Source organism: Alosa pseudoharengus, unplaced genomic scaffold (genome assembly GCF_046254945.1).
Source record: "Alosa pseudoharengus isolate Yale_2024_CS ecotype anadromous, Long Island Sound unplaced genomic scaffold, YU_APseudo_1.1 YU_APseudo_1.1_scf_8, whole genome shotgun sequence".
NCBI classification, from domain to species: domain Eukaryota; kingdom Metazoa; phylum Chordata; class Actinopteri; order Clupeiformes; family Clupeidae; genus Alosa; species Alosa pseudoharengus.
Window position 1 is genome coordinate 16,426,469 of NW_027468870.1, and position 24,332 is coordinate 16,450,800.

The 24,332-nt window shown below is 42.9% G+C and overlaps 2 protein-coding genes across 5 annotated transcripts in view; one reads left to right on the forward strand and one right to left on the reverse strand.

The window, feature by feature from the left end:
- rxfp2l (relaxin family peptide receptor 2, like) overlaps nt 1-2,796 on the forward strand; it is a 36,824-nt gene extending 34,028 nt beyond the window's left edge. Inside the window, exons 17-19 of the mRNA XM_076274895.1 lie at nt 581-994; nt 2,051-2,263; nt 2,657-2,796. Coding sequence (XP_076131010.1) covers nt 581-994; nt 2,051-2,263; nt 2,657-2,796 — 767 coding nt within the window. The remainder of the gene's footprint in view (nt 1-580; nt 995-2,050; nt 2,264-2,656) is intronic.
- A 5,022-nt stretch (nt 2,797-7,818) lies between these two features.
- Nucleotides 7,819-24,332, reverse strand: part of stard8 (StAR related lipid transfer domain containing 8) — a 59,691-nt gene continuing 43,177 nt past the window's right edge. For all 4 annotated transcript variants that reach the window (XM_076275014.1, XM_076275013.1, XM_076275015.1 and 1 more), the window contains 8 exons: nt 22,489-22,648; nt 21,684-21,882; nt 20,870-21,080; nt 19,824-19,935; nt 18,725-18,946; nt 15,544-15,761; nt 13,794-13,970; nt 7,819-10,369 (listed from right to left, as the gene is read on the reverse strand). In XM_076275014.1, coding sequence (XP_076131129.1) covers nt 10,252-10,369; nt 13,794-13,970; nt 15,544-15,761; nt 18,725-18,946; nt 19,824-19,935; nt 20,870-21,080; nt 21,684-21,882; nt 22,489-22,648 — 1,417 coding nt within the window. In that variant the 3' untranslated portion in view covers nt 7,819-10,251. The remainder of the gene's footprint in view (nt 10,370-13,793; nt 13,971-15,543; nt 15,762-18,724; nt 18,947-19,823; nt 19,936-20,869; nt 21,081-21,683; nt 21,883-22,488; nt 22,649-24,332) is intronic.

Here is a 24,332-nt window from a genome sequence, read left to right on the forward strand (position 1 = left end):
GTAAGGCAAGCCACTGTAAAAACATATGAATTACAAATATAACTTATAAAACATATGACAGTGTGAAGGGATAGTTCAGGGTTAGTTCCCCAGTAGGGAGACTATTTTGAACCTACCAGGTGTTACCAGATCAGGATCATCCCTCTCTATCTTTAAAAAGCTCTTGAAGACTCTTTTGAGATTACCTCCTCTCCTGGGGATCAATAAAGTATCTATCTATCTATCTATCTATCTATCTCCGTACACATCTAACAACTCAACACACTTGACATGCACTTATCATACACTTACCTTCTTCACTCTACCTCCTTTTCTTTCTACCACTATCTCCTTCCACCTCACTTTGACTAGTACCTACAATTCTGCACTCTCATCCTCTGATAGTAGTATTTATGGTTACCTAAGCAACCTCCTTTGCAATGCAGCTTGAATGTTATTTCTCGCTTTGGATATCTGCCAAATGAATAAATGTAAATGTAAATAGATGCTTTGTGCTTTCACACACACACACACACACACACACACACACACACACACATGTGCCTGTGTGTCATTGTCTGTGATCTTCTCAATGGTGCAGGTGCAGACTGTCTCATGGGCATCTATCTCCTCTTCATCGGTGCCTTCGACATCAAGTACTGTGGCGAGTACAACCGTCACGCCCAGATCTGGATGGAGAGCCTGTCCTGTCAGCTGATTGGCTCGCTGGCCATGTTGTCCACCGAGGTGTCGGTGCTCATGCTGACGTACATGACGCTGGAGAAGTACCTGTGCATCGTCTTCCCCTTCCAAAACTTCCACGTGGGCCGCAAGCAGACACTCTGCTATCTGACCACCATCTGGGTCCTGGGCTTCACCATCGCCGTCATCCCGTTCCTGGACCGGCAGACGTTTGGGAATTACTACGGCCGCAATGGAGTTTGCTTCCCGCTGCACTTCTCAGATCAGATGGAGAAGCCTGGAGCAAGGACTTACTCGACAGTAATATTCCTTGGTGAGGAGGACCAGATCAATACAGGGCCGTGTCTGAGTTTGTGTGTGCGTGCTGTGTCCATGTCATTGTCAATATTAATGTTTGTGTTTGTGGTGTGTGTGTGCGCGTGTGTAAGAGACTGTGTATGTGTGAGACGACGGCATACGTGTATCTGCCTGAGCGTGTTCAGACTGAACCGCCGATAAGAGATGATGTGGCCGTATCCATCACCCACTTGACCCACTAGTTTTGCCTTATTTCCCTGGGGGCCGTTGAAGTGGGGGAGGGCTCAGGGGCTGCGAGTATAATCCAGAGGTGTGATCCATTCAGCCTCGACCCAGGCCTCTTCTGTCAGGGTTCCCTGAGAGGCGGGAATTCAATCAGCCAAAGAATTAGGGGTTGGCCCCTGCCAAGTCCACCCAGCCTCCCTAGTGCCAGCCAGAGAGAGAGAGAGAGAAAGAGAACTGCGGTCTGAAGAGGTAGATTGGAGAAGGCTCAGGGTTTGTGATACACTGTGGAATGAGTGGTTCATCCATATCGGAAAGACTAAAATGAAACAATTATGCAGCGCGGCGCCCTGGGCATAGCTGGCACAGTTACTGAACCAGCAAGTAACCTTTACCGATGCCAGTTGTCCCAGTTCTGTGAATGAATGGGGGAAAAGTCAACACAACGGCTCACTGAGTAATAACAAAGAGCCAAATGCTTTGTACTGTATCTGCATCAAAATGAATTCAGTTACTCTATTGGAGTAGGCTGCAGCTTTCTGCTTTGTCTATGCTATGTATTAAACCTTAAAGTTGTACCGTCACACTGGTGTGACAGGAATGTTGGACAATGAACGTTCTAAAGAATATCTGAGTTCATTCAGAGCCATATAAAGGTACCTTTATACGGCTCTGGGTTCATTGAATTCAACATAGAATTGAACCTTGAATTGTTGTGGAACTGAATCTTATGTCAGAATGTTCAAAAAACAAAACCTTAAAGGTTAATGTACTCAGGGTGTTGTAAATGTGTGTGTTTATAGGTGTTGAATTGCATTAAATGTAAATACAGTATGTTTGTTTGTTCCAGGTTTAAATCTGGTGGCCTTTGTCATAATCGTGTTCTCCTACTCCAGTATGTTCTACTCGGTGCAGAAGACGGCCAAGACAGCGCAACAGACAGTGTTTGACCGTGAGGTGTCCATAGCCAAGAGGTTCTTCTTCATCGTCTTCACAGATGCCATGTGCTGGATTCCTATATTTTTGCTCAAGATCCTCTCATTGTTAAGAGTGCAGATTGCAGGTCAGTTGACAATTCACACTAATACACATTCAAATACACACACTGTACATCTCTCTCTCTCTCTTTCACACACGCGCACACACGCACACACGCACACACACACAGACACACACACTAAGCCCAGAGAGTGACTAAGGCATTGTAATAGTGTCTGTATACGTGTACTGTAGCCGGCTTTGGCTTTGTGTGCTGGTAAGAGCTGCAGCAGATTAGCAAAGAAGCTCTTCCTTGAGAAAAGCTGTTTTCTGGGAAATTCAGCCAACAGTTATCCAGACAATGATGATCATTGGATCACAGCAGATGCCCCAGAACCCCCATTTCCTAGTCTTTGCAACGTATTTGTTTCTAGTCCTTGTTATTGATTTTTTTTTTCGTGGCAATTTTGTCTTCCAGGAACGATGATCCTGTGGGTAGTGATATTCATCCTGCCCATAAACAGCGCTCTGAACCCAATCCTCTACACAATCACCACGAGAGCCTTTCAGGACAGAATCAAAGTCTGCCTCAGGTACAAGTGCCACCAAACCAACTGATGGACTCATTCTCTTCTGTTTGCCAATGCACAAGCACACACACACACACACACAGAGACGCACAAGCACACACACAAAGACACACACACACACACACACCATTTCATACAGTATGCTATACATGGTGGACAGGTGATAAGCTATGTGAGTGATCCATCTACAGTAATTAACCTTGGATGATAAAAAAACGTGTGCTTCTGTGGAACAATAACTCATTGATGGACACTGGACAGAAAGACAAGGACAAAGAATTCTCAAACACATATATCTTTGCAGTACATGCACAGACCTACCTCATGCAGACTGGTGGAACAAGTCTACTCATACACACAAGACATCTAAGCACACAGACACACACACACACACACACACACATAAAATCACACAAACAGATGCACATTCACATTTCATATACACTGAACATATCTTAATCTAAGCACATTCTAACACAACAAATGTACCTGTATAGACCATGTGTTGATGAATGTAATGCTTGAAGAAGAGAAAAAAAATAAATCAACTGCTGTTGTGTTTTCATGAAGTGCCTTGTGTCCTCTTGATCCTGGTGCCTTCAGTCAATGAGTGCATAACAAGTAGTCAAATCAACCAGTATGTCTTTTGTAGCATTGAAGTTTGTTTGTTTTTTGTTTCTGTTGTTTTAAATGGTCTGTCACTATTCATTTTACTTTTTGGCTATTTATCAATATACCATCAGGGTAATGTGGCATGGTTTCTAACAATGTGGTTTGGTCTGTATTTGGGGTGAAAAATACCAAATCCAAGGTACGCACTGGGGGATATTTTTGATGAAATGTGTGTTTGGGGTGTTTGTTACGACCAAAAGGACCGTTTCTGCTGAAGTGTCTCTTCAGAGAGAAACCTGGAAGCAGAGAGGTTGGAGCGCTGGTGGAACCCTGCAAATGACTGTTATTTTTCATCATGTGCAAGTTCAAGTGTCAGGCTGTTTTGTTCGGAGATGTGGGATACATACATCACATGTGAGAGATCACTCTGAGCAGCAGGGAAGGGGATGAGAGATGGAGGCAACATTCACACTGACAATAATCAGCAACCATTCTCAGATTCAATCATGCCAGTCCATTCTAAGCCATTGCCCCTTACGTTAAGGGAGCCTATTCCATCATTCTTGGGTATTGTGTTATCCCTCAACATAAATGGCAATGTCGTTCTAGTTATTTTAATGGGGATAAAACTGACAGAGCAATTTGAATGTGCACATTTTTAGAAATTACGTCGTCAATTTATTTGAATAAAGCCTTATAATACTTATAGAGCTATGCATAATTCCCGATATCAGAAGATATATTTTAACCCTAGCAAGGTTTTCTCAATGAAATTGTTTATCCAAAAATGATTTCCTTGTCATAGGCTATGTGCAATGCATAGCTCATCTAATATCAATAACTGTGTGACGTGTGTCATGTCCAGTGTAGAGAAGGAGGTTGAGTTATGATGGCAAATTACAGTATCCCCATTCAAAATGAAACTATTGTAATTTATAACAGAATATGTTTTAATGTCATAGTTCTTTTCATTTAGATGGTTCACAGGATTAAATGAAACATTTTACTCTGCAGGTAAATGATCCTTTCGGCCTTTTGATTCGAAGATGTTGTCACCCAGGTGCTTCTGGCTAAGTACCTGCCACAGGGATGTTAAGGAATCCTAATCTGTGACTGCAGTCTCTGCTGGTTGGCATCAGTATGTTTCAAAGCATTATGATGCCAGTGGAATTTTTCCTTTGCTTGCACTACTTTAATGATGAAATGTTATAACATGGCGAAATTGGTAAGCATACGTTTAATCATCTTATTTACCGTTAGCATTGCTGAAGATAACATATAATATGTTCTAATAATGCCTTAGCTCCATATATCAAAGACAGAATGCAGTTTAATTGCCTGGGCTGGTTCACTTATGGATGCAGATATTATATAAATATTATTTTAATCACACCTGGGGGAAAAATGAATTCTCAGTGAGTGGTCAGCAACAGTTCCATGTTGACAGAGATGCCGACTTCATGGAAAAACTGCCTTGGGTGTCTTCATAACACAATTTTGGGGCACAAACATGAGAAATAGGACAGCCTGTCACCCTGCAGACCTCACACACACTCAGTGGGCCCACAAACTGAGAAAGCAGTAAATAGGGCAAGCACACAGCAGCCAAAGCCACTGCTGTCTGGTTTCCTGGTAATATTTTCAGATAATTTTATCATAAAACTAAATGCATACCTACAGTATAGGCTACAGATTGGAAAATGTGTCACAATCCCTTGTCACTTTACACACATTTAATATTAATATGAATATGAAACAGTTTAATTTTGATTTGGGATTTTATTCTAAATCCAATTTTCCTGTTTCAGACAAATCAAACAAATAAGTATTTCCAAAAAGAGCTGCTGCTTTATTTATTTTTATTCCATTGCAACATATGAATATCACATTTTCTAAATAGTTGTTTTTCTGTTATCACCCCATTCTCTTATCACCAAACACCTAAGCAATATGATTAGACAATATAGGAAATGTCCTAAAAAATTAAAGATTTTAAACTTTCAGTACAATTCCTTTGACATCTCAAATGTTAGTTATTTTAATATCAATGTGTGTGCTGTCAGTTAGAAAGCCATAACTCGGGGCCAAATAGCTTAAAGTGAGCCTGCAGTAGTCAGTCAAGCTTGTAGGCTACATATTTGTACATCTCTGAGAATAAACGAGAGGCCCAAAAATCTCATAACCGAGTTATCCAATTAACTTTACTGCTTAGTATGTAGGGTGGTATCTTAATGCAGATCAGTGGCCTCGTTTAAAAAATCATCTTGCATTGTTAGCCAAAGGATTTCTCACATTATTAGCCAAAGGATTTTCCGGGAACCATCATTTCCCAGCCATTAACTTTTTAACATTTGCATTGATTTAGCAAACTTTCCTTGGCCCTGCGGTTAACAACCGGGTGCCAATACCATGCACTTTTTGCCATTTTGTATGGTGCAGAGTTGTATTTTTGGAAGTTCTGTCTAACTAACAAATCTATGAGAGGGATTATTTTAGCTTTTTAGAAGCCTGTATAGGTTGTTAGTACACCTTGCTTGTTATAATAATTGTATCAAATACATTCTGCTTGTGTGTTGTCCATGTTTTTATGCATAAAAAAACCTACACATCTTGTTTTCTGCTGTTTGTGCATTCGTCTGTGTGTCGTCTTGTCATCTCACATGATTGTCCAGTGGTCGTTCAGTGCATGCATATAAATGAAGTGACCATGCATTTTTGTCCAGTGGTCATTCAGTGCATGCATAATAAAGTGACCATGCATGAGCAGTGTGGGGAAAACATCAAAACATTATTTCCTCATATTAACAGAAAAGGTGGCTAACTCATGACTGACACATCATCAATGCGCTCAGTACATGAGTGTTTTACAAAGTTACTCAGAATATATTCATGCAGTTAATAGTCTGGAAATAACTCTATGTCCTGTCAAAAAGTGATATTTAAATTAGAGTTGAGGAAATCACAGATGTTACACAGAATAGCAATGGTTTTCCATCAGGTTCAAACAACTAATTTCATTCATGAAGAGATCTATTGAAGTTTTGATCAAAGAAAATCATAACATCCAAAGAGATTGGAGTTATAGGCCTACAAGCAGGGCAAGTGTTTCCTGTGTGCTATAAGAATGTGTTTCTTACAAAAGGAGACACCCATGCAAAACAACCTCGCAAATTCTATTAAGATAATAATAAACTTTAAAGATAAATAAAACATAAATAAACAATAGATTTTGTTGAAATAAATAAATAAATAAATAAATAAACAAACAATAGATTTTGTTGACCGCAAACCTATTATTATAAATAAAAATAGATTTTGTTGAAATAAATAAATAAATAAACAATAGATTTTGTTGACAGCAAACCAGCAGACCTATCTAATTCCCCATCAAATATAGTCATCTGAGATATGAATATGAAACATCACAGCTGAGATAAACAAGAAATAAATGGCCACTCGGTTCAGTAAACAAATGCTAATCCCTCCATTAATAGAGGGGTGAGATGTTAGCATACACCTGTTTAGCAAAGACACATGCACCAGGTGTTTCTATTCATTATTTTCCCTGCATTACCAATAAGAATGACAAGGGGCTGTCTTCATATAGTAGCCTAAGGTCACAGGTTGGCTAATTAATCTTTGACAAAAATTTGACACCAATGTGTGTATCATTTGTAATGGCGATGATCTATTATGACGTAATGGTGTAACATCCTTGCAGCCCCACCTTGTAGCACTGTGAGAAATAACTGTTATTCTGTGATACTTCAGCAAAAGAAAGTTAATGAGCAATACCATATCAGTTTGTAACTCCGCTGCAGTAGCCTACTTTTACTTGTAAGCAACTTTAGATTAATGCATTACCAAATGAATGCAAAAGTGTATTGCTATGTTAGCTATTACTATTCACCACAGCGACTACGACTACAAGGACCTGCAGGCTCTCTCCCGGCTCACATAGCTCCCAGCTGTACCCCTCCTCACTCTCATTGTTGACCATATGCTAAGCAGCAGACATAATCAGCAGCCCAATTTCACACACCTCTTCACCTGAATCTTGTTCCCTTCAATTTATGTGGTTTGTGGGCCACAGAGGGCAACCGAGAGGGAGAGATAGAGATGAGAGTGAGTGAGAGAGCGCTTCTGCTCCGTGCTGGCAGAGCCTTGTGATGTCAGGAATAATTTATCAGGAAGGCTGCTGTGTGTTAGACCCTCGTTTGCTGAGAGTAAGCCCTGTACTAATGAAGTGGGCACAGAGATGAGCTAAGAGCACCGATTCAGTCGGATTTCAATTCAGCTCAGAAGAACTGACTGATGGGAGTTGTTCAATTGCTGTTTAAACTCCAGGGACTGATGCTGTAATTATATTATATTCAATATAATAAAGCAGAAGGAACAAAGCAGAAGGAATTGAATAGAGACAAACAACATCCTGTTTTCTTCCAAAAGTTTATTGGTTTCCATCCATTTATTGGTGGAACAGTATTATACAAATAGGTAGTAAATTGAAATGTTGTCAGATCAGGAACAACCAAATATTAAAAACCAGATATCATCACAGTCTAAACATTGCAAAAATAATTTAGCTACTGTTAAATAAACACTTTTTGTCAATAAAGTTTTTAAAATACAAATTGCTTTGATTTTACTCCACAATTAAATGTGAATTTGTACAATTTCGCCACATATTTCACCCACTCTCAATGCACATACTCCAACTTGCGTGATGCATGAAAAAAAAATGAAATGCTTGAAATAAATAAATGAACGATTGATAGTTGAGATGTGGGGAGGGAGTAAAACTGGCAGGAGGACCACCAGATGTAGCAGATGCTATAAGCATGTGAATGAGTCACAGAGAAAGCTGTGGAAAGGCAAGATGGATATGCAAAGAAGAACAGAAGCAGCATGTCCGACATTTGTCAAACACGCTGACAAAACAACGGTGTTTTATAATACCCAACATAAAACTAAGACAAAGAAAATGTACTGTAGACATACACGTGTACACACATATCCACAGACCGGAGACAATGAGAGCAACAGAGGACATGTCTACACAAATAAAACACAAACAAGAGAACACGCTGCAAAAGGTTGTGTTCTGAGGACATTACATCCACATTTCATCCCTTTTTTGCAATCAGTCCAAATGTAACTGACGTGATCATCCTACTGAACTTAACACTTCATAATGAAAGATAAAGACAAAGTGCACTCTCCATCTGTACACCAGGAGAGGGTTCAGAGAAAAGAAAGTAGAGACCGAGAAGAGAGAGAGATAGAGAGGAAGGAATACCCTGAGGGCACTGTAATTCCCCAAATGATACACAACAATCGGGGGTTCTACCTTGAAGAAAGAGGACAAAGGCCAGAGTCCTCTAGGAAAATACTGGCATAAATCCAGATGGATTTCAAGAGGATTGCACTTTGTGTACATCACTAAATGCACCACAAAATGCATTTACACACTTACATAAACAGGGTGTCAGAACTGGTATGGGTGACTTTTACAAACAGAACAAAATATACTGATTCACTATTAAAATATATTATATTCTCTTAGGTTAACATGATTTTTATTTTGCATAGATAATACATGTTATTGTGCGTATTAATGACAATAACGACTACTAAACATCTCCTGAGTTACTGCATTAAAGGGATATGTATTATATCCTTTGCAACCCTTTATGATGGCTTTCAGATTCCCTGTACAGTAGCATTGGCAGGTGTTTTAAAACAAGATATTCTTTATTTGGCTTTATTTGGCTTCTAAGCTAATGCCCCTGAGGTCTAGTGTCTCAAGATTTTCCTCCATGGCAAGGCAATATGTATTTAACACATGCAATGCACGCCAGGCAATATGTATTTAATGTACGCAGTGCATGCAAAGCAATATGTATTTACCGCACACAGTTCACGCAAGGCAATATGTGTTTAATGCACGTTGTGTTGCACCCGGCATGTAGCAGCCTTTCGTGTCAATGGCAGAACTGATGGTCAGTACAGATGAATATGGCTTTGTGGTAAATGTTCACATTGGCAGCTTTTGTTTACTCAGTCTCTCTCTCTCACACACACACATACACGCAGGCTTTCAATCCCCTTAAAGTAACTGCATCCAACATTTAGTAGGATCGATTGTTTCTGCATGATCATGGCCTTTTGGTCTTTGAATAAAAAATAATGTTTGTAACATTTATAAGGAGCCGTTAGCTGAGCCAGTGATTTGATCATTCATGTAGCTTTACCGCACACAGACTCTCTCTTCGTGTGGGGTGATTCATCAGGTCAGTGAGCCCATGTTTTGTAAGACATGTGAGAAACGCACACATTAACATTTTTGCTCCTATCTTGTGCAGTCATATGTCCCCCATAGAATATGCATCTACTGCATTTTAAACTTGTCTCCACTGTGTTTGCATAGTCTTAGTTAATAACTCTCCAAACAAGGTTATCCTGTAGCGAGCCAAACACATGCACATACACAGACACGTGGTCTCTCTAGGGCACAATTTTAATTTCACTCCTTTGGATCATCAGCTGGTTTGACCTTGACCTTGAATGAATTTTGTAATGATGTTTTTATTTATTTATTTCTGGTAATTTCCATGGTATTTTGCTAATTGGGAGCACTGCCCCCCTGATAATGATTCAGATTCAGATATCTGTTAGCCGAAAAGGTCAGAAATTTCCACACAGATAAGAGTTGAGGGAGACTTCTTTTGTTCCTCGATGGTCACTCTCCATCCTTCTCTCTCTCTCTCTCTCTCTCCATCCATCCATCCCTCAATCGCTCTCACTCCCTCTTTCCCCGCTACCTTGTGAAGATCATTGTAAGGTCGTGGGGCCAGTCCTCCACGGTGTCTCAGAGTTTGGTTTCAGGGCCACGAGCCGTGAGCACGGGAAAGGAGCTCCGTATCCTAGCGACCTCAACAGCGCAGAGGTGGCCAAACACCTTGTTGTACCACTCAGGAGAACGGCCCCTGGCAGAAAGGGGGAAAACACACATCAAGTCAGCTATGAAGAGCAAACAAACAAAGCAGACACACACACAGAGTCAAGAGCAGACAACAAACACATTCAGGTTCCTATCAAGGAAGTCAGAAACACTGGAGACTTACTTCAAGAGGAGATCAATAATGCGTAAAGAGAACTACAAGAGCTAGGGTGAAAATAACAAACTGAATCGAACCCGAGCTGCTCCACCATGCATTGGGTTGCTCCCATCAACTCCCTTCTTTGCTTTACTTTACTTTAATATCCTACCTGTAATTTGAGAGGACAACCATTTTAAGAGTAACTCTCTGTTGACGAAGGATGTGCAAGTGTAAGTGCTCATGTCCTCTTACAAATAATAGATGGGTGATAGAACTGAGCAAGCCATATATGCTTTAAAAGGCACTTTAAAGTGGTTGGGACATAAATTGTTTGGGCGCTGACATGCATAGCAAACCTATAATTTCACCGTCCTGACTTTGGTGAAGTCCAGTCCAAGGAGCCCATATATATATTTTCTCCATAGAATAGAATAGAATATCTTTCATTTGTCATTGTCACAATGTACAACAAAATTTAAGTACAACCTAATAGAATATATGCTAAAAACAAATAAATATAATTTCTAGAGGATAAAAAGAGAAGAAACACATGAGAAGACGACAATCACACATCCACATCCACATTCAGTATTGTACAGAACTCCAATTTCAGAGACCTTGTTTCCTGGTTCCCTTCCCTGCTAGTATTTATTTGGAGGGGAACAATGATGAAAGGACATTTTTATATTGATGAAAAAACTATGAAGGGTTTAGTTATAGGTGGAACAGTTCCACATTGAGTGATCAAGTACAGCTCTTGGAGAAAATTCATTGCCGAGGCTATCAATTCGATCGATGGAACTTCCTTGCCTGAAACATTTTGGTTGTGCTGCTTACAGCTTGGGCTTTTGCCGCATATTGGGTGGCCTTTGTGTATAAAATTGGCTGTGTGTGTGTGTGGAGACATTTGAGAAAATTGTTAAATAGGAATACAGCTAGGAAATGACTTGGGATTGTTTAAGAACAGTAGCATTGTATGGAAAAGATTTAGAGTTAAAGGAAAAAACTGGAGAGATTTTATCTTTGCTTCTCGAGGTCACCGAGTACTGTCGGTACTAGAAAAAAAACAAAAAAAACAATCGGTTTTACCTAGCTTGAGTTACTACAGCCAGCAGCTAATGCAGCCAGGGAGCTACAGCGCTTCACTCTGTGGGCATGTAAATGGGAGCTCACAGACATGTCCCCAAAGTGTAGCACTGTAGCTGCCTGGTTGCGTTAGCTACTAGCTGTAAAACTCGAGCTAGGTCAAACTGGTCGTTTTCATTTTGTTTTTTACCGAAAGTACTCGTTGACATCGAGAAACGGAGATCTATGTGAAAACTCGACAGATTTCTCCTTTAACAACGACCAGCTTGGTGTAGGGGTTCAAATGTATTAAGATTAGGGCTGTAACGATACACCAACCTCACGATTCGGTTTGTATCACGATTTTTGACCCACGGTTCGATACGAATCTCGATTTTTTTTTTTTTTTTTTTTTTGGGGGTGGGGGGGTAAAGACATTTTATTAAATAACATTTTAATAGCCTCCCTTAGAACACCAGAGGATTACAATATAATATATCTATTGTTTTATATCCTGATATACAAATATTTTTCTGAATGACTGATATTTATGACAGCACACTTTATGCAGATTAGCCTATAGCCTAGGCCTACTATTTTTTTTATTACAACTGTACCTCTTTAATTCAGCTGTCTGGTTGAAGCCTGGAAATATTGTAAACAAAGTAGCATATAGCTTAGCCTATCATAGTCTACTGATTGGACTGTTCAGTTTCCCCATGTGTGTTTAAGTTTCAAGGTATACACTTGTTCTCCTTGGGACAGGCCCTTTTGGGAAACGTTGGTATTGAGATGATCAGTCAACTTCAATGCATGAGTTTTAAACAAATATGTGCAGCATGCTAATGATGCTAAGCGGATTTAATAGTAATTTAGCTAGTCGTCTGATCCTTGCTTTCACGATTGTGAATGTTTTATTTAAGTCGCGCGTGTTCATTGAGCAGGACAGGGAGGGAGAGTGAGAGGGAGGGAGCGCGAGAGAGAGCGGGGCAAGGAGAGGGGGTTTACTTCTATACTGTTTGGTAAAGTTGCACACATAGTCTACAATGAAAGCAAGGAGAGGTATGAAATTTTTATTTATTTATTTATTTATTTGTTTTTGGACAACGTAGGCTACCGATAAGTAAAGCGGGAGATGTGGGTTGCTTTTGCGGCCGCATAAGCTGCAAAGCACTGCGTGAAACACTAGAAAGGGTGTGTCGCGATTCTGCCTTTTCACACCGCAACACAGTATCGTGGATATGAATGTCGCGATTTCGGTTTCGAATCGTAAATCGTTACAGCCCTAATTAAGATCAGTCTGTAGATGACTGTTACAGTACATAAAACATGACTACAGTTTACAATCCAGTCATCAAGAATGGTAAATGGTAAATTTACTGCTTATCCTTTCCTACTCTAAAAGCACTTTATAATTTCATGTCTCGCATTCACCCCCCCCCCCCCACACACACACACACACACACACCAATGGCGGAGGTGTCTTGTTCAAGGAAACTTAAAACAGGGTCAGGAGAGGCTTGAATCTGCAAGCTTCCAGTTGTGGAACGACTCCTCTACCTCCTGTGCCACCACTGTCCCATCAGTGAAAACTGGGAGGAAGAGGAATCCGCAGGAAGCAGTTAAGCACGCTTCAGGTACACTGCAGCATTGGGATATGGTTAGACAGGGGCAGAGTGGAGGAGAAGGGTTGGGTACTGGAAGGAGTAACTTCATGAATACCGGGTTCAACATGCGGGGCATGTGTGACTGCCACAAGCCATTATTTGTGCATTAATGTATTAATGAATGTCTCATGTCATAATGCATGTGTAATGTGAAATAGGCTTGGCAGTCCATCGGTCGCTGTGAGAAATCCCCTACCTCCCCAAGCATAAGGAACTTAAAACTTCTCCTGTGTATGTCTGAAATCAAAGAAATGCGCATACATTGCTTTGCATACCTCAAGTGGAAAGAGGTTTCCTATAAATAGCAAACATAATGCAAATATGCATGTCCTACATAACCAAACCATGTTCTTTACTCTTATTTTTGTAACAAGCTATTCATTGACGCACTGTTGGGAAAAGAGGGATGAAAGACTATGACTACAATCCTACATAGCCTTCCCAGGAGATCATCCACACAATTTACCATTCACAGACAGGCAAAGAAAAGTCCAGAAGCGTCTGTTTTTGTTTACTGCTTCTGTTTGTTTGGCTTTTGTTTGTTTGTTTGTATTGGTTGTGCTGGTTTGGTTGCTCACCGTAGGTCGGCCCGGCAGTAGTGCGTGAGGCGGGAGCGGCCTAGTCCGCACGGCTCGATGACGATCCGCGAGGTCAGCAGCACCGCTCGGATGCCCGCCTCCAGCTGGACGTTGTCGTGGTCAACCGACGAGGAAACGAGCACACAGACGCCCCGTGGCAGATCGTTGCACCAGCGCCTGGGCAAAAAGAAAAGGAACACACTGTGGTTTAATGCCAGAATCAAATGCTCAAGCACGCCACAATTACATCTGTACAAACACTGTGGATACACTATTAGAAATGGAAGAGGCAATACAATTATCGAATCAGTGTTAGCCTGAGGCATCAATCCAGTTTGAAGCTTTGTTCCAAAATGCAATTTTTTCATTAGTTTAGCTATAGGCGTAGTCAGACCTGGAAGTTGATACTACAATTATTGCTGTAGCAGAGTGTATTCCAATTGATTTTTCCCACAGGATATACAGGTGGGGTCGGGTTTCGGGCATGTAACAATCTTAGTGAGTTTGCCAATTTCCCGTCGAATTACTGCCAAGTGCTGCAGTGGCCTAATCCCTGACGGCCCAGTACAAACCCTCGCAAAACAGCTCGGAATTACTACTATTGATCCCAGAGTACATTTAGTCCAGCTTCCCATAGGGGTATGCAAACTGTTCGTGTGCAGTAAGAATATTATATTGTGCAGTAAGAACAATATTATACCAGCAGCTTGTGAAAAGAGATCTGATCTGGTTACAAATGTGCCACTGCAAAGCCATGGAGTTAATCATAATCAGTAGAAAAGTTTGCCTCCCCTTCTGTCCCAACTGGTACTAATGGATGTCGTGATGTTTGGAACAAAGTGGAGGCTGGGACCGGACTTGCTCTGAAACACACAGATAACGGGCTACTGCCCCCCCCTCCCCCCGGCTGCCTCATGAATTAAACGTGTAGTGATCTGGGAGACCTCTCATCGCTTTCCACTAATGATCAAGCAGCCCTAAAGTGACAAAACCCCTTAGCATCACATGCGTACACTTGTAATAGGAGCTGTTGTGATATTATGCGTCTCCACGTCCTTCTTGTCTGGCTTTTCATGTCCTGCTACGGCTTTGATCTCCACACACTTTGGATGCACTCGACATGCGTAACCACTTCATCAAGTGCAAGTGCAAAGGGGGCCACTAAAGGAAGTAGATGGGAGCTGTTTAAGATGGTAACACATCACCGCACACAGTCTGAGGGAGATTTGGGTGCTTGTAAAAGAGCAGGACAAGAAGGGGCATGTTGTTGAACCCCACACGTTTCTATGACTGTTACAATTAGCCAACAGGCCACTAAAGGTCATTCATATTAAATCACAACTATTGGTGCTTTAGTATTTGATAGAACCTGACAAACTCAACTTTGATTCTTGATACACAGTCAGAGTGTGTGTGTGTGCGTGTGTGTGTGTGTGTGTGTGTCTGTGTATATGTGTGTGTGTGTGTGTATGAGAGAGTGAGAGACAAAGATATAGAGTGAGTGTGTAACTTGACAAGTGATGATAAGGTGTGTGTAGGTGAATCTGCGACAGTGAGTGTGTAAAAATGACTTGTGAGTGAATGAGTGAGTGTGTAAAAATGACTTGTGAGTGAATGAGTGAGTGTGTAAAAATGACTTGTGAGTGAATGAGTGAGTGTGTAAATGACTTGTGAGTGAATGAGTGAGTGTGTAAATGACTTGTGAGAGAATGAGTGAGTGTGCGTGTCAGTCCTTGCGTGTTCAACTCACCTGAGCACCACAAAGTGTCTGCGCGGGTGCGGCGCCATGCTGTCGGTGATGTAGTGGAAGACCTCAGCGTTGTTCTCCAGGCTCTCCAGCACGCGGCTGTGCAGCAGGTCCTCGTCCCACAGGTGGCGCTCACGTAGAACCCTCTGCAGAACCACGCCCGCCGGCGCCTCCATTTCCGCCGATACGCGCCAAAGCCGGATCGGATGCCCGTCGCCCACCTGCCCACCGGGCGGGCAATCAGAACACAGCGTGTGGGACAACCAGGAGAGATAGAGAGAGAGACAGAGAGACCGAGAGACACAGAGAGAGAGACAGAGAGAGAGACAGAGAGAAACAGAGGGAGAGAGACACAGAGAGACACAGAGAGAGTAAGAGAAAGAGAGAGAGAGATACAGAGAGAGACTTTAATAGGCATCAAACAAGCGGTCTTCTCTGCAGACCTTTTAAAACACACACACACACACACACACACACACACACACACACACACACACAAACATCAAAGGTGCCCTGGAAGGCGCTAAGTGCTGCAGCAACTTTTCGGCCCCTCTAGCTGCTGTCCTCGTCAGCGGCCACCCTCAGCCGGCCTCAGGGGGACGATTTATTGTTCCCATTTCGAGGAGTCAGCATTCAGCAGATTTTAGCGAAAAAAAACCCTCATTATGGGTCTGAATGAGCATTGTGTCGATTTTGTATTGTATCCTTGTATGCTGTGTGTGTGTGTGTGTGTGTGTGTGTGTGTGTGTGTGTGTGTGTGTGTGTGTGTGTGAGTGAGAGAGACACGGTGAGCATCTTGCGTGCCTTTCCCCGTGCAGCTGCCCGCTCCTTCATGCCCTCTCATGTTTCTTATTGGCATCTTCCCGGCGAGCGGGCGTGAAAGTGCCAGGGAAGCAGCTTTTCCCCCGTGCACTGCTAGGGTACGCTTAATCACACGCCAACTCTCCCTGGCGCCCCCTGCACCCCTGCATGCCCCACAAAACACACCGGCATCATGCAAATGAAACACCTCTTAATATATCCCTCTTCCCAGTTCCTCTGACAACTTTCGGACTATGTGTGTGTGTGCGTGTCTTTGTGACTGTGTGTGTGTGACTGTGTGTGTGTGAGAGTGTGTGTGTGTGTGTTCATAATCTTATGCTTCTCATTATTACAATTAGGTTTAAGCAGAACAGTTCAACCAAATCAGCTTTTCTTGTATTCTGTGTGACTCTGTGATAAGGAGAAGGGAATGTGTCTGTTAGTTTATGTCCCAAAGGTAATCATGTCATTTTTACACTTGAATGCAATTCCCAAGTCATTTAAACCTCTGTGGTAAATTGAATAGCCATTGATTAGAGTCGCCTGATTGGAGTCATCTTTTGACTGACTTCCTATAGCAAGCTGGACCTGCAGAATTCTGCTCGGTCATGATTTGGTAGGGTTCTTAAGCACAGAATGGTTCCTTGTCTAGTTAAGAGGTGAGTGGTTCAGAGAAGCCTTAGGCAGCCAGGGGAACTTGCTGCTCTCCTGCTGTGCTCAGCTGAATAAATCTGCATCCTGATGGAACTACATATTGCTGACTAAGTCTACAATTTACTTAGGCACAAAAAAACACTCTCTCTCTGTTTATGTGTGTGTGTGTGTGTGTGTGTGTGTGTGTGTGTGTGTCTTTCAATAAGGATGGTCAAAGCAGTGGACAGTTTGACCATTTGAGTTCAGAGTAGAAGGTGTATGAGCATTTCAGATTGTGTGTGTGTGCGGTTGGAAGACTGGCAAAGAGGCAGTCTGCATGAGCAAGTTCTAAGCAGAAGGTACCAGACAGGGTAATTTTGTATGTGTCAGTAAAGTAGCACACTGACAGTTGTTGTACGCGTGTGTGTGTGTGTGTGTGTGTGTGTGTGTGTGTGTGTGTGTGTGTGTGTGTGTGTGTGTGTGTGTGTGTGTGTGTGTGTGTGTGTGTGTGTGTGTATCCGAAGGGACCTTCAAAGCATTGGGCCTGCAGTTTGAACATAGGATTTATAAACAGAGGGTAACAGTGTGAATCATTTATTATTGTGTAGAGAATCTGTCTGTGTGACTGTCTATCAAAGTGCATGCAATATGAAACCAAGAGGACGGTTCCACACTGGGGGAGGCATCTCTCTGATTGCGTGTGTGCACGTGTGTGTGTCCCCGTGTGCATGTGTGTGTGTGTCCGTGTGCGTGTGTGTGTGTGCGTGTGTGTGTGTGTCCGTGTGTGTGTGTGCGTGTGCGTGTATGTGTGTCCGTGTGTGTGTGTGTGTGTGTGTGTGTGTGTGTGTCTGTGTGTGTGTGTCTGTCTGTGTGTGTGTGTCTGTCTGTCTGTGTGTGTCTGTGTGTGTGTGTCTGTGTGTGTGTGTCTGTGTGTCTGTGTGTGTGTGTCTGTGTGTGTGTGTCTGTGTGTGTGTGTCTGTGTGTGTGTGTCTGTGTGTGTGTGTGTGTCTGTCTGTGTGTGTGTGTGTGTGGTCAAAGCAGTTGGCATAACGTTTGTGAAGAGTTCTGAGGAGAAGGTAGCGCACTGGGGAAGGTATCTATTATTCTCTGTGCGCTTAGCCGTGGCTGTGTTCAAAGGCTTGCTGGCATTTTCAGCGCCATTAATTAATTTTCTCTGGATCATCTCTCCAATCTGCGAAACCCAGCAGGGGTCCTTATACTGTCCTAGGCGGCCTGTTTACCATGCTGATGCGGGAAGGATCACACATCTGAGAGCCAAATATGTTCATCAGTGTCTCTGATCATGAATCAACCTTATGCCCTGGCCTGTGTGTGTGTGTGTGTGGGGTGTGTATCACTGCAGTGTCCTATTAGACTTTCAGCTCATACCCATGGCTTTCCAGTCGGACCCACAAAGTTCACCGAAGTTCAGATAGCTTCCTGAATGGATAGAGTAATCTGCTGTATGTGTGTGACCGTGTGACTGTGTGCATGTGTGTGTGTCTCAATAGTCGCAATGGATGCCACAATGAGCCCAAAAAAAAAACACCTGCTCATTGTTTCTTGATATAATTACACACACCAGCTGAGTCAAACTGCAGAGAGAGAGAGAGAGAGAGAGAGAGAGAGAGAGAGAGAGAGAGAGAGAGAGAGAGAGAGAGAGAGAGAGAGAGAGAGAGAGAGAGAGAGAGAGAGTGTTTATGTGTGTGTGTGTATGTTTGTGTACATATGTGTGTGTCTCTGCGTGTACCTTCTTATATGCCAGCTCGGTGTGTTCGGGGCCAGGGGCGCTGTGCCAGCCCTTGCTCTTCTCGCTGGCCTCTCGGAGCAGGCACTGGACGTTGTCCTCCAGGTAGGCGCGGTAGTCCACGGGCTCGCCCTGCAGGTTCACCCCCAGAGCGTGCAGCGGCAGCGGCTGAGCATCCGCCGCGATGTACGAGTTACGTGACTGCAGCATCATCTCATGGGGAATCTGAGCGAGACAGAGAGAACACATTGAAACTGGTAGACATAGACAAACATGGGTGCCTATGACATATGAGGAACTGTAGCTTCTGCATAAATGATGTAGAAAACGAGGAACATTTCCTTCTTGATTGCATCAGATATGCACCTATAAGGGACATTTTTGCTGAATTCAAAAAGCATATAACAGAATTTGAAAGTCTATCTCCACAAAGAAAACTATATATATTATTGGGAGACGAACCAAACTGTTCATGCCTAGCTGCAGATTATATTATGACCTGCTATAAAACAAGAGAAAAGTTGTAACTTTCATGTATGTGGCATATTGATGAGTTTATCCCCTTGGTGTACATGTAAATACTATGTTTGATATTAGGTATTGCTATTTACCTCAAATTGATTTATGTAGATGTATCTGCAAGAGTAGGCATATAATATGTGTTTACAATAATACTTTTTTTTCTTTTTTTTTTTTTTTTCTACAGTATAGCACTATTGCTGAACCTATTACTGTCCTTAATACCATTTACCATTTTATTATTATTATTATTATTATTATTATTATATATTTTTTCTCTTTCCTTTCATTATTTCATTTTATCTCTATACCAATACTTATGTAAAGTTGATTATTAACATGTTATACTTGTAGCTTTGGCAACAGTGACTTTACTCATTCATGCCAATAAAGCACCATTTGATTTGATTTGATTTGATCTGATCTTTTCCATTTCCCCCTGTTTAAACCACGACACATTAAATTACTAAAAGTTAATGTAAATGCAATAGCCTCCTAAAAGGAACTTGAGCCAAAAGTAGAGGCTTAAGAGTTTGTTTGATAAGCAATACATGTGTATACTGTGTGTGTATGTGTGCGTCACCTGGAATAGTTTCTTGCACTCTGTGATCATGTGACTGAGGCATTTAGTGGCTGCCATGTTCTCACTGAGGTCCTTCTGGTCGGGCTTGCTGCCGCCTCTTCTGTTGATCAACCTGTCAGCACACACACAGATCACAGATCAGCACACAAGTGGAGGTCTGCCTCCTCAGCCACACACTCAAGAGGCCTACTTGTTCAAGTCTACACACACACACACACACACACACACACACACACACACACACACACACACAGACACTAATGAGTGTATGCCAAGTTATTATGCACTCAAGTGCTCACAAACACAGACAGTAATGAGAATATGCTATGTCAATGGCACTCATAGAAACATTCTGTCTAATTAAGGAAATAACGTGGGCAGCGGACGCGGATGGATGGACGGACACACACACACAAACACACACATCAGATCATGCCACCAATCACCAATATGCCATGAACACTCAGGAGAACATTTTGTGTAATTAAGGGGAGGAACAGATAAGCTGGCCACTCTGGAGAAGTCATGAGGAGCATTCACATCTCCACACACACACACAGCCCTGAACACACAACACACACATCTCCACACACAGACATCCCAGAACACACAACACACAAATTGCCAATCTGCAGATAATTTGATGGCTCTGCAGGTGAGGGCACATGGGAAATTCTAGTGTAATTACTATAGATGGTTTGACAGAGCTTCCTATCACTTTCCAACATACCTCTCATCTCATACACCCACACACACAGCTAGATACACTAACACACAAACTACATCATTACATCTTCCATATGACCGGTTATGTTGTTCAGATACACGGCCCCACCGTTTAACATCTGCAGAACCTCCGGTCTTACACGTATGTCTGAAAGCGCTTATTATATCACGTCCAGCCCCCTCCCCCCCCCCCACACACAGTTAAACACACAAAAAATTTTTTTACTCAAACACACACATGTTTATCACTCAAACACATGCTCAAGCACATGCTAACAAGCACACAATCAATTCACACATTCACACACAAACACACGTACCGCGGTGAGGTGCCATCTTTCTTGGAGACGTTAAGGTGCAGTATCGACGGGGCCAAGCACACGGCCAGGGTTTCGGCAGTCATCTGATTGGCTGGCGCCGAGGCGATGTCACTGAGGAAGTAAAGCAGGGTCTGCAGTACCTCTCTGTTCTCGTCTGGCAACAGGATGACCGCCGCCTGCGCCGCCTGCAGACGCTGCTCTTTGGGGACGCCTGTGTGTACACACACACACACACACACACACACACACACACACACACACACGTACAGAAACACACATACAGACACACACGTACAGACACACACACACACACACACGTACAGACACACACGTACAGACACACACGTACAGACACACACGTACAGACACACACGTACAGACACACACGTACAGACACACACGTACAGACACACACGTACAGACACACACGTACAGACACACACGTACAGACACACACACACACACACACACACGTACAGACACACACGTACAGACACACACGTACAGACACACACGTACAGACACACACATACAGACACACACATACAGACACACACGTACAGACACACACGTACAGACACACACGTACAGACACACACAGACACACACGTACAGACACACACGTACAGACACACACACACACAGGTACACACACACACACACAAACAAACACCAGAGGAAGGCAGGTTGTCAGCACTCTAATCAATAGTCTCACCTATTTTGACACAAATAGGCCAAAGGATTCCGATTTATTCACACAAACATAACGCGTGCACCGACACACACACACACACACACGCAAACACATACTCACATTGATAGATCTGCAGAAATGTGTCAGTGAGCTTGCTAGTGAGGACAGGCTCTGGCAAGTCCCTGAAGTACTGTTTCAAGAGGTCAGCCACGTCGTAAGCTGATTGGCCTGTGTAGGTCACATGATCCGGGGAGTTCTCATTTAGCTGCCGCAGGGCCTGAATGCGGGATTTCACACCCGATTTCCGGAAGAGTCCCACCTGATAAAGGTGATAAAAGTACACGCACAAGACATGAAAAATGAATAAAAGTCACACTATATCAAAAGTATAAGACACAGTACATGTCCTCAGGGTGTGATGGTGAACTGTGCACATGAAAGTTCATGTCCACCCTTGGGCATATTATACTTGAAAGTAAGTGTTGTGTGTGAGTGTGTGTCAGAGAGAGAGAAAAGGAGTGACATGTTTTAGGCACTAACTCTGTGTGTGTGTGTGTGTGTGTGTGTCTGTGTGTGTGTGTGTGTGTGCGTAAGAGTGAGTGAGTAAGTGAGTGAGTGAGCGAGTGAATGAATGTAAATGGACTGCATTTATATAGCATTTTTCACATTCACACACACATACACACACACACACGCACACACAGCGATGGCGGAGACTGCCATGCAAGGAACCAACCAGCACACCAGACTAGGATTCAGTGTCTTGTTCAAGGACTCTTTGCCAGGGCTAGGGGTGTGAGTGTGTGAGTGACTGAGTGTCATGTTCTGTTACTGGTGACTCCTGTATCTCCTGAGCCACCACTGCCCACTGAGAGAAAGAAAGAAAGAAAGAAAGAAAGAAAGACAGACAGACATGTTCTATTACCTGTCCGAGGCACTGGCTGCGCAGGTATCTCATGGCCTGCTGGATGCTCTGAGGGAGGGGCTGCCCGGTGCGCTGGACGTTGATGTTGGGCGGCACGGCAAACACATGCTTGTCCCTGTAGTCTGGCACCTTGGACCGCTTCATGAACTTGGGCACCGTCCTAACCGAGACACAAGCAGTCACATAGCAGTCAACACCAGCCAACACCTTCCACTGATACCAAACAGACACCTCAGGCACTGTCTGCCACAGGAGTCCAATCCAATCAGACGGACTTCAGTCCGCTCAGATCATCTGATACTGCACAGATAGAGCAGTTTCTATCTGAGGGTAAGAGACAGTACAATTTTTCTATGAATTTCAAGCAGATCTTTTGGCCCAAGGAAAGGCCGTCTGACATGGCATCCAGTAATCGTAATCATCTGTGTTTTCACCCCTTGTATATTTCATCGGTTTGGTAAAAATAAAAAAAATAATAAAAACATGACAAAGTTAAATATGTGTTCCGCTGACTAATGTTGCTAAAGCTTCAAAGTAATGAATCCGCATTATCATTAGACTCTACAATCTACAGTCTAACAGAGAATATGTAAGGGATAATGAACGCTGGTCATTATCGGAAAATAAGTCCCGACAGGGCAAACAGGACCCTGACGCGCTGACTACTTACGGCGTGATGTGAAAGACGTGAATAACAAGCACAAAACCCATTTTCCTTGACAGCGGTCTGTTATACTTAGCAATGGTCTGTTATCGAGAAATATCAGACCACCGAACGTTGGGAAGGCCCATTCAAGTGAATAGAGCACTCTGCAGCATTATGAAGAGCTGTGTACTGTTTTCTTAATTGCAGCTGGAGATTCCAGACCTTGGTAATCTAGAAAGATTAAGGGTCTGGCCACGAATAATGTAATGGCCCAACTCGAGGGGCGGCACCAAGCGTGCATTTGAAAATCTCACTGCACGCAATTGGATAAGACTATTACTGACTGATTCCGGACTTGGATGCAATTGGATAATACTACGACTGTCATCTGTTTAGCTCGCCTTTGGCCCGCCTATATCAGATACACCGATGTGATTGGCTCCCCGCGATACAAGTGGCAAAAGTAACGTGCATCATTACTCATTGCCAGAGAGTCTCGCAGAGACAATTCAAATTGTGCTCTTGCGAGAAGGATTTTTCAGGGTAGCTATAAACATAACATGAGGCAAACGACACTGACTCTTCCAGTACCAGAATTAGTGAGGGATGGTGGGAGGGATATTTGAAACACCAAAGGTTAACAGAGTTGGCCGCTTTTTCTTTTTTTAACAAGGCTATTCAGACCCTTTTGCTGCAGTGATGGTCTGTCACTGTGCAAAAGTTCCCAACAATTAAATTGGCTCCAATTACGAAATGGGAGGCGCTTAAGTGCTGTCTGTTCCAGAGGCAGACAAAAGTCTGCCAAAATTGGATTCATTTGCATTTCACTCATTTCACTGTAGGATCTTTGATGTTAATGTGTGAATATGTATGTGTGTGTGTGTGTGTGTGTGTGTGTGTGTGTGTGTGTGTGTGTGTGTGTGTGTGTGTGTGTGTGTGTGTGTGATTTCCTGTTGGCCATGACAGCTGCAGAAAAGATAATGCTTTCTTTGAGAGTGCACAGCAGAGAAATGAATCATCTATTAGTCCTAAGAACCGTGTCAGCCAGACGGACAGTGCACACACACAGATAGACAGACACCGCATACACGCATGAATATGCACGCACGCACACGCACACGCACACGCACACGCACACGCACACGCACACACACACACAACGCTAATGCTGCCCTGAGAGAATGCATCCACAGTCCAT